Raw genomic sequence first — 10,632 nt, 5'->3', positions numbered from 1 at the left:
AACAATGGAAAAGGGACTTTGACCGGGACATCAGGAGTGCTAAGAGCTAGGACAGACTCTAACTCAAGTTTATCATCAGACTCGGACTCAGACTCAGTCTCGTCTTCACTTCCCTCTTTGAACATGGGGCCTTCTCCAGTTGTGATCTTAAGAATACGACATTGACGATCGGTCCACATGATAGCCTTCCTCCAGCCTTAGGTAGCTTTCTCTGGGCCAACATCAGAAATTAAGGCAGTGGGATCGAACTGGTTCACTAGTAGAAAAATATTAATTTGCGACTCTTTATTTGCGGCGTTTTTGGCTAGTCGTAGCAAATAGAGTTCAATATTTTATTTTATTTTCATTAACATAAATTTATTTGAGATGTTCTTAAAAAAACGTCGCAAATAATACATATGAGGCGTTTTTGCATAGAACGCCACAAATGAGAAATCTACTTAAAAAAAAAAAAAGCAAAATTACCAAATTGAGAACCTTCTAAGTTCTAATAGTCTGATTCAGTCATACCAACAGTCCCTCGCTCTCTCCCCTTCATTGCTTACATACCCAACCCAGACACTCGGTTCCCTCCTCTCCAACGCACACCCTACCTAGCAACTCACGGTCACTCTCGCACCCCCCCCGTCGTCCATCGTTTACACCGTCATCCATTGTATGAGGCCGCCACCATCGACACTTGCTCATGTATGTACTCACCTCTACAGTCGTTTACAATATCGAAAATTACTATTGCTAGTTGATGCTTATTTTAAGTGGATTATTGTTAGTCAAGTCAGATTAATGTCTTTCTTGTATGAAAATTTAAGTGGGTAGACAAATTGAGCGTTAAATATGTATGATATATAATAATTAGGGTTTATGATTGACTCGGGGATTTGGGGGGATTTTTCATGTAGAATTCAAAGTTTGTATGATTCTTTGTATAATTAGTTTTTCATGATGCTCATAGGGATATCGAGTTAGGGTTTATGATTTTTAATTAGGGTTGATCAAATTCAGGTTGTGGGGAATTTGATTTGTGATTTATCATATTTTTCAGTGAATGCTATCTGATTTGCGTACCTTGCTGATATCTTTTAGGTATGAGATTGTTCTACTGAATGTTCATTTCATCAAGTATTAGAAAAAGTTCATTTCTTTGATTTTTATGTGGAATATTTAGAGGTTTTCTTTTGTTACTGTGTAATTTTAGTTTGCTGGAGTATTTAGATGATTTCTGTGGAATAACGATTAGGCCATTCTTATGGATTTAGTAATTTTAGTTTTATTAATTATTTTTGGAGCTTGTAGTTTTATACTTTACGGATTGATTTATAGTTTGGATGTCAATTGAATGAACTAAAGTTAGCTAAGAGATGTATTGCTTTTAATACACTTGAACAGGTACTCAGCGGAGTTTGTGGCAAAGGATCAAGTTCCGTCTGACTAATACACCTCTGAAATTGCTGGTAGTATCTTTTAGAACTTCTTACACATTGCTCGTGAAGATTTGATGATTTTTTTTTTTAAAATACCATTATGTCTTCCAGTTCGTAGTTTTATTTGAGGGGCTGTCATTTGATTATCGTTGTTAGATTTAGATTCCTAGTTCAATGTAAATTGAGGGGATGTCATTTGATGCATATACGACTGTCATTTTGGTGCTTGTACGTCTTTCTTTTTCTTGATGTCATGGGGCTGTGAATTTGGTCAAACTCTTTTACATACATATTTAGTTAAAATTTATTTTTCTTTTGCGTCAATGAAGTAATTGCTTATTTTGAACCTAATATTTCAGACACTGGCGGAACTATGATTAAGAATCCGGGCTGCCTAGACTACTGAAAACTAATATGTGTATAATAATAGATTCAATATTAGTAAGGGGTCTGGATATTTTTTTTTTGGGTCTGCCACTGATTTAACCAAAGGGCTTTAAATGGTCTTTCATGTTAATATCTAGAGACCATGCAATATTTTTTCTTTGGTTTTTAATGTGATTTTGGAACTGATTGCAGGAAGGACAATGGCCTATTTAGATTCACATTACCCATCTGCTGATTGGGCTCGAGGTGATCCATGCTTACCTGTTCCGTGGTCATGGTTGGAGTGCAATTGCTTATAGCTAAAGTGTGTGGTTTTGTGTCTTCTTTTCTTTGTTTCTTTTACTTTTCTCACACCTAGGTTATCTTTTATTTTAATTGCTTTTGGAGTACATGGGGGGTTGTGCATTATTTCTTATTGAGTAGGAGTGATGATCATATGAGTGCAAATTAATAGTAATTTAAGCAGACTTTTGACAACATTGCAGCTTATGTTATTTGACTCGTCATTTATATGGCCGTACCCGTGTTCATCACAGCAGTACAGCACTGAATGATATTGCTATGGAATCCATACACAAGCCTTACTAATACATACTTCTAGAACAAAAAAAAAGGATGGCCTCACGACAAACTTGAAGAGACTTTGTATGAAACATTTGTATGATGTTTAATGACTTTACATCTTACTTTATCTTTCTCAAAAATCTCTTAATTTCCCATTATAGAACTAAATATCTCTAATTTATGAATAAACTATGCTCTAAAGATGTATCTTCAAACCAGTATATCCTCATATTAGTTGAGAGTATGACACTCGTACTTAGAGATTGAGCAACATAGATAGTAGCAACCCTTTGTGTTTTGTATGCCATGTGTTATTGAAACTGATTTATCCTTTCTGGCAGTCGTTTATCAAGGAAAAACTTGACAGGAGATATCTCCCTTCTGAGCTTACAAACTTGAATGGTTTAGTAGAACTGTAAGTTCTAATTCTCTCTTTTTCCTTAACATGCAACAGGTTAATTGACATGACACCACATTGATGCTTCTTGCTAGTTCTAATTTACTCGCTTTTATCATGCTTGCAGGTGGCTTGACGGGAACTCATTGACCGGAGATATTCCTGACTTTAGTGGCTGCTCAAACTTGAAAATCATGTAATATCTACTTGCCTGATGAATTGTGTCTTGATTAAAGTTTATCACTGGCAATTTGTTGATGTCCTTGCTTATTGCAGCCATCTAGAGAACAACCAGTTGACAGGTTCAATTCCATCGACAAATTGCATAACAAGTACTCCGTAATTTGTTTAAAAGGAATAATAACACACCAATTCTTATATTGGTTGAATGGTGAGGCACACCGCACACCGCACACCCTACATACAACATGACAGGGGAATAAGGAAAGGCTTGAAGTCACAAGGTGTGTAGTCATCTATTAGACTGAATTTTTTCTCCCTAGATTGCAAGCTGTTTCAGCACGATTGCATTCAGTTCTTCGCCGATATGTTCTGGGTATAGTTATCCCTTATCAGATGGTTATTACAATATAAAATGAGTTAATAAGGAAAATGATTTAGTGTGCACTCTGCTCTTGGTCTCCTACCCCCACCTTTCACTCTTCACCTTTCACTCTTCAGAACTTCCTGTGATGGATAAGTTATAATGAGCCATCCTATCTAGTTTATTGACTTCTGCATTGTGATTTTTCTGTTTTATGCAATCAGTAATTGTAGTGCCAAAGTATAGTTAATCCTTTGAATGAGTGTGACTACCGTTAGTAGGCTGGTGTGTGTGCTATCTATCAGGTGATAAAACATATATTAAGGCTCAAGACTTTAGTCTCGCAAAGCCAAGGAATGTATATATCCATTGTCTTTATAATATGCTTTTTATGGCCCAATCGGAGGGTTGTAACCGAGCAAGTGAGACCAAGTGAAACGGCTGTAAGGCCACCGCCGTGAATACGTGAACGTGTGGGTATCCAAACTAGCTAGCAGGTGCTGAAACAAATAGAAAGGCTCGAGGGATTGTACTCATGTTAAGCCAATGGATCAAGGATGTATTTTTTGTGTGGCCATTGTTTTTGCAGTTGACAAACACCAGCAAAGCTTATTTTTCATTATTTGTGTGTTGAATGCAGGATTACTACTAGGCGTGTGGTCGGCTGAGATGGTGTTGCTTCTAGGCTTGTGGTCGGCTAAGATGGTGGTGTTGCTAGGCGTCTATAGTATTTAGTTAGGTTCTTTAAGTTTTAGATTGCATTTGTATTATTTTTTAATCATGTATGATATATCTATTTGGTGTATGAATTTAGAATATTTACCAAAATCATTTAAGATTGTATTATGGAAGAATATATTTGAGAGTTAGATTAAAAGTACTTTGTTTTGATTATTTTTTGAAAAAAAAAAAAATTAATGCTATTTGCAACGTTTTTTAAAAAAAAAAACCGCAAATAAGTCTTATTTGCAGCATTTTCTTTGAAAAAACGCCGCAAATAGGCATCTATTTGCGGGCGTTTTTTAAACACCGCAAAAAACTTTGCTATTTGTGGCCCCCTTATTTGCTGCTACATCAAAAATGCCGCAAAAGACCCTTTTTTTTTGGAGCCGCAAATAAATATTTTTGTACTAGTGGTTGTCTTTGAGAGCGATGTTGATGATGTCCTCATAGTCGAGGTGTTTAATGTTTTCTTCTCCAAAGAAGAGACTCACGGCTTGCCCGTCTAGACAAGGGGATGATTCAGATTTGGTTGACGCAACTTTGGTGTTGTCGGGGATGAAGTAACAGCCTTGAAAGACTTCAACACCCGGGTGTTTGACCTTTGCTACGGGGTCGTAGATTGGCTCTGGAAAGCCGTTGTAATGCTCGGACTCTCCCTCGGGGATGAAGTAGCCATTGAGAGTCAAGTGATAGGGTCGGAGGATGACTCCTTGCTTTTTGCGCTTCCGTACTAGGAGACCCATTTCCTGTATGTCTTCATCGATCGGTTCATAACCTAGCCCGAAGGGGATGTTGGGGACCTTGGCCCTTTTCATGGGAGGCAAGGTGCTCTTCAGTGGATTGAGAGGTAGGCCTGGGAAATAACCCTGGCGCATCAAGATGCGGTTGATTGTGAGGTTCGAGAACGGGTCGCAATCAAAGGGTGTTAGATTCATCGATTAGGGTATTCACAGCTTGGAATCCCACATTTCGCTGTCGTCTTCCTCAATGACCTAATAGGTTATTCCCTTCTTCATGATAGCCTTGATTGGGGATTTAGGAATTGTGATTGTTTTCCCGTTGAAAGGGACCCTGATTTTCTGATGAAGGGTTGAGGTGGCGGCTTTGGCTGTATGAATCCAGGGGCGCCCTAGAAGCATGTTGAACGAGGCGTCGATATCGACCACCTGAAAACTGGCTTGTCTTTCCAGGGGTCCCGTTGTAATGGTCAAGGTGATGAGCCCTGCAACCTTACGACGAGTGTCGTCATAGGCGCGTACTCCTTGATTAGTCGGCACAAGGTCAGCTTCCTTGATACCCAGTTTGTGGGCCGTTTTGAGAGGAATGACGTTGACTGCAGATCCGTCATCCACTAAGACCATAGACACGTTTTTCTTCAAGCACTGCACAGTGATGTACAGGGCCAAGTTATGGTTGGCTGCGAACAGAGGGATATCTTTGTCGGAGAAGATGACCGGATTATTCAGGTCAGGGACATCCCTGGTCATGTGTGCTACCACTTCTTCAGGAGAGGAGGTAGAGGGAACTGTCAACTTCTCCAAGGCCTGTAGCAAAGCATGCCGATGCTCGAAGGATGTGGCGATCAGTTGCCAAATGGATATTTCGGCCTTGGCCTTTTGTAGGTTCTTAAGGATCGAGTTCTCGGGGACCCTGGGATGAACGACCACATCCTGGACGATTTGGTCATTTGTTGTTGGATTAGCTGTTGAATTGTTCAGATTCTGGTAGGGGCGTCCGGATCGGGTAAGGTGACCGATCTCTTTTGCCCGTTTGCCTCTTCCCAAAACAATGTAGACATCCTCTGCGTCGTCTCTCCAAATATCATTGATTTCGGGATCGCGAGGGTACCTTGGAAGGGTATTCCTCGACGGATAGTTTTTGTAGGGGACGTTCTTGTGAGGGTAGTGTTTGTGGGGTTGATTATTGTGGGTGTGATTATTGTGGGGTGCATGCCAGAATGGTCGCGGGAGCAATCCTTTCTGGGACTGGGAGTTTTGGGTGCTTGGAGGACCCCCCCTTGGGCGTGGTGCTGGTGTTGGCGGGTTGAAAACCAGCCGATGGTAGACATCCTCAAGTCGGGTGATCCTTTCTGAGAGATTGGCTATGTCTTCTTCAACCTGCTGGAACATGGTGAGCATGGTTGCAGCGCTGAATACGAACATCCCATCCGGGGTGTCCTTTTCCAAGGCATTCACCTCGTCCTCAATAGGCAGGATGAGATGTGAGCAATCTAGGGTTGGCTCGTCGTCGTAGATGGCATGGATTCCCAAGGGGTTTGTCTTCTTATTTGGTTTTGTTGGCGGAAGTAAGGGTAATTCTCCTTTCTCAATCATATCTTGAATGGCGTGTTTTAGCTTGAAGCAAGCTTCCGTGTCATGACCTTTGCCCTGGTGGTATTGGCAGTAGGCGTTGAGATTCCAGAAGCGAGTTTTCTTGGCCTCGGACGGGTCCGGAGTGGGCCCAATTGGTTGTAACTTCCCTTGGTCCATGAGTCTTTTTAGGGCACTGGCATAGTTTGTTCCCAAGTTTGTGAATGCCCTTTGAGGACACTCAGTTTTCTTCGTGGTTGGTTCGAGGAGGTTGACCTCATCGATTTTGTTTGTTTGACCGTAGGGACGAGATCCAGTTGATGTAGACCCCTGGTAGCCTCTACCATGTGGTTTTGGCTAGAACGCCCTTGCGTAGATCATCTTCGATGCGGGTTCCGAGAATTTGTAGATCCTGGAAGGTTTTGATGTTTTGATACCTCAGCAGGTTGGTATAAACCGGACGAAGATTGTTGAAAAATTTCTCCATCAGAGTTGATTCACTCGGCTTACTGACCAATTGGGTGCTTACCCTCCTCCAACGGGTCAAGAATTCTGTGAATTCTTCCTTGTCATTCTGAGTCAGGGCCTCAAGAGTGCAGGTGTTGGCTTGGATTTCGATGTTGTGAGCATATTGTTTAGCAAATTCAACGGCGACTTCATCCTAAGTGGTAATGCTCTTTTTGGGTCGAGGGAATAGTACCATTGGCGGGGAATTGGTTCCACGGATGATGGAAAGATCCGGGTGAAGAGTTCTTGCTTGACCCCTTTGATGGACATGTAATCCTTGAAGGCCTGAATGTGATTGAGTGGGTCTTCCACTCCCTTGAACTTGGGTACATCAGTTAAGGTAAAGTTGTCGGGCAGTTGATCCCCAACGGGTTCGAATCTTCGATTGTTCTCAAGGTGGATGTTGTTTCCACGGGCTAGGAGCTGCTCTTCCAAGAGCTTGAGTCTCTTCTCAATTTCGGTTAAAGGCAGAGTGTTGTGTTCTCCGGTTTCCTTGTTTTCCAAGGTGTCGATACGGGTCTCGACACGGTCCAGGGTGACCTTAAGAGCTGTGAGCAGGTTGCCTAGCTGAGCCGTTGTGAGATCTCTGTTGTCATCTTTGTTGTTGTTGGACGAAGCTAAAGATGAGGCCATGGCTCACGTTACATCCCAATCCGACACGGTTTAAAGACTAAACGCAGACAACATGAAATACGGAAAAACATTTTGGGCTCAACGAGACGAGGGTAACCGTGTGTGGTGCCTCGATGCTAACTCGATTTATGGTCTGACGGTGTTGATCGGACTTTGACTCGCGTTCAACGTAAGGGCGTAATGTGGGAAATATCGGTATACTTCATCAATAATTCGGATTATAACGAAATTATAATTATGAAATTGCTAGTCATAAACGAAATTGCATAAACAAAAAGGTAGAGATTAGAATCAACCTTTGGTCCTAACAATATGGCCTAAGAACAATATCGAGATCGATATTCTCCTAATCGTTGCACCCAAAATGCTTTAAGAAATGCCTCTTTTCTTTGCTAGAATAGATCCCTAATTTCTTATGAATTTTTAGGTTTTTTGTGTGATGTGAGAATTAGGTAAAAAAGAATAAGGAAAAAATGATCCTATCCCTCCTCTTAAAACCGTGCAAGGAGAGTAAAATGGGAAGATTTTATTCTTTCCCCTTTTCTCTCTTTCTCGGTTTCACCTACCACAAAAATAAGGAGAAAAATCTTCTATTTTTTGATTGTTCACAAATTGTATATAATGTGTATTATATTAATTGTCAATTATGTCGACATGTATTAATAAGTCCACACACAACAGTTTGTAGTCGATTTATTAATACCGGTCTGTCAACATTTTATTATGACAATTTCGCATAATATATACATTAACTATAAATATAACATATTTATAATTTGCCAATTAAATATAACTGGTTACGTTTAATTACGAATTAACATCTTAATTCGTTTAAACTAACATTATATACATTAATTAAATATAACAGTTTATATTCAATTTACGAATTAACAGTTAATTCGTCTCAGCTAATATTATTTAATTGTATTAAATAATCGTCTCATCATCACATTGACTAAGTGTTTAGTCAAATACATGGACTAACCTTTTAGTCATATAAGGCATCAATGTGATTACATTTTCATATAATCACATCTCTCAAACATATCCTTTAGGTGTGACTTTTAGGGACCAGTTGATCACCGCCATCAGTATGATAATAACGTCAAACTTCTAGCAAGCCAACCGTTATTAATAAACGTTAATCAACTGATAAAATACTAAGTATACCCTTGTGAACCTATAAGAGATTTATAAATGTTATCACACTAATTCGTGGAGGACACAAGCTCCAACAAACTCCCACTTGTCCTCACAAGTGTATGTGCGATAACCGATTCTCATATCCTAAAATTTCTCCCACTCAATGTAAAACAATTTGCAAAATCCGTATTCACAAAGGTCGTATTTTACAAGTGATCAATATCAAGAGTGGTTTTCCCGACTAGAGAGTAACTTAACTGATAAACGAATCATCATTCGAGCATGGCCATGCATTTCAGTTACAACTCCTCATCTCGAATCCTGCAGATACAAGCACAGTATGAAATGACCCAGTGAAAATCTGCTTAGCCTCCTGTTACGGTCGACCATGAGAAAGAAACCAAAGTCACCCAAAAACTGCCTTAATCTCAAGAGACAGTCGATAGTCAAAAGAATCGACTCTAGGAACACAATGGACGTCCAATCCACGACCTGGCACCGAATGTTTTTAAACATTTAGGACTCCATTACGTAGTCACAATGTCCTACGAGGTATCGTTATAACTCGCATATGTGATCGATCAGCCAACCGTTTGACTTATGGCTCGTTGAACCCACTATCAATCAACTTCAAAATATAATAGCCAGAGTTATCAGCTCATGTAGGCGATTACGGACCAAAACAAATATAATGTAATTCAGTTCACTTTGTGGCGTTCAATGTTGTCGTACAATCCACATGAAAAACAAAATATGAAAAACGATGAAGTTATAAATAGCATATGAAAAAGAAAAAGTATCAAATCCATAAGCAATTAGTACAACTCAGGAACACGTTTAATTCCCATGGAAATAACGTGCCCTTCATGCTTATCATATTTCAATGGTTTAGTGAGAGGGTCCGCGATGTTGTCATCTGAAGCAATCTTGTCAATCACTATCTCCTCTTACTCCACGTAATCACGGATCTGGTGAGCTTTCCGATGTACATGTCTAGACTTGTTGCTAGACTTAGGCTCCTTGGCCTGGAAGATGGCACCTCTATTGTCATAATAGATGGTGATTGGGTCATTCGAACTATGAACTATGGATAGTCCTTGTAAGAATTGACGCATCCATATAACTTCCTTTACTGCTTCTGAAGCGGCATAGTACTCGGATTCAGTAGTAGAATCTGCTACAACATCCTGTTTGGAACTCTTCCAGCTGACCGCAGCACCATTAAGAGTAAAGACGAATCCAGATTGAGATTTCGAATCATCTCGATCCGTTTGGAAGCTAGCATCTGCGTAACCGATTGCACATAGCTTAGTATCTCCTCCATAAGTCAATACCCAATCCTTAGTCCTCCGTAGGTACTTAAGGATGTTTTTAACAACCATCCAGTGTGTTTCACCTGGATTGCCTTGGTACCGACTCGTCATACTCAATGCATATGCCACGTCTGGACGTGTGCATATCATGACATACATGATTGATCCTATTGCTGATGCATAAGGAACACGACTCATGCGTTCGACCCCTTCAGGTGTCGTGGGTGACTGAGACTTGCTCAAATGCATCCTAGACGTCATTGGAAGATTCCCCTTCTTGGAGTTGGTCATGCTGAACCTTTCAAGAATCTTATCTAAATAAGACTCCTGACTCAGTGATAACATCCGTCGTGATCTATCTCGATAGATACGGATTCCCAATATACGTTGTGCCTCACCCAGATCTTTCATCTGGAAATGGTTCTTCAACCATCCTTTTACCGAAGATAAGAGAGGAATGTCATTCCCAATCAAGAGTATGTCATCGACATACAATATCAAGAAAACAATCTTGCTCCCACTCGACTTGACATATAAGCATGGTTCCTCGACCGATCGAGTGAAACCATACTCTTTTATCACCTGGCCGAAACGATGATTCCAACTCCGAGAAGCTTGCTTAAGTCCATAAATGGAACGCTTAAGCTTGCACACTTTCTTAGGATTTTCAGGATCTATGAAACCTTCGGGT

The 10,632-nt window shown here is 40.3% G+C and overlaps 1 protein-coding gene across 3 annotated transcripts; it reads left to right on the top strand.

Annotated features, from left to right (window-relative positions):
• The first annotated feature begins 460 nt into the window (after window positions 1–460).
• LOC141623647 (putative LRR receptor-like serine/threonine-protein kinase At1g67720) lies at window positions 461–4,169 on the top strand. 3 transcript variants are annotated; one of them, XM_074439764.1, is made up of 8 exons: window positions 467–687; window positions 1,043–1,083; window positions 1,387–1,451; window positions 2,001–2,112; window positions 2,714–2,787; window positions 2,897–2,965; window positions 3,046–3,233; window positions 3,954–4,169. In XM_074439764.1, exons 4-7 carry the CDS (start codon window positions 2,062–2,064, stop codon window positions 3,110–3,112), a joined length of 261 nt encoding a protein of 86 aa, XP_074295865.1. In that variant the 5' UTR covers window positions 467–687; window positions 1,043–1,083; window positions 1,387–1,451; window positions 2,001–2,061; the 3' UTR covers window positions 3,113–3,233; window positions 3,954–4,169. The 3 variants fall into 3 exon arrangements, 2 of the variants coding, with proteins under 2 accessions (XP_074295866.1, XP_074295865.1); XM_074439765.1 differs by lacking the exon at window positions 1,043–1,083 and having other exon boundaries at window positions 461–687; XR_012533494.1 differs by lacking the exons at window positions 1,043–1,083; window positions 3,046–3,233 and having other exon boundaries at window positions 466–687.
• Window positions 4,170–10,632: the final 6,463 nt, after the last annotated feature.

The sequence above is a fragment of the Silene latifolia genome, chromosome X (assembly GCF_048544455.1).
Source record: "Silene latifolia isolate original U9 population chromosome X, ASM4854445v1, whole genome shotgun sequence".
Classification (NCBI taxonomy): domain Eukaryota; kingdom Viridiplantae; phylum Streptophyta; class Magnoliopsida; order Caryophyllales; family Caryophyllaceae; genus Silene; species Silene latifolia.
Note: the sequence above shows the minus strand (reverse complement) of the source record. Positions and strands in the feature narration are given on the sequence as shown.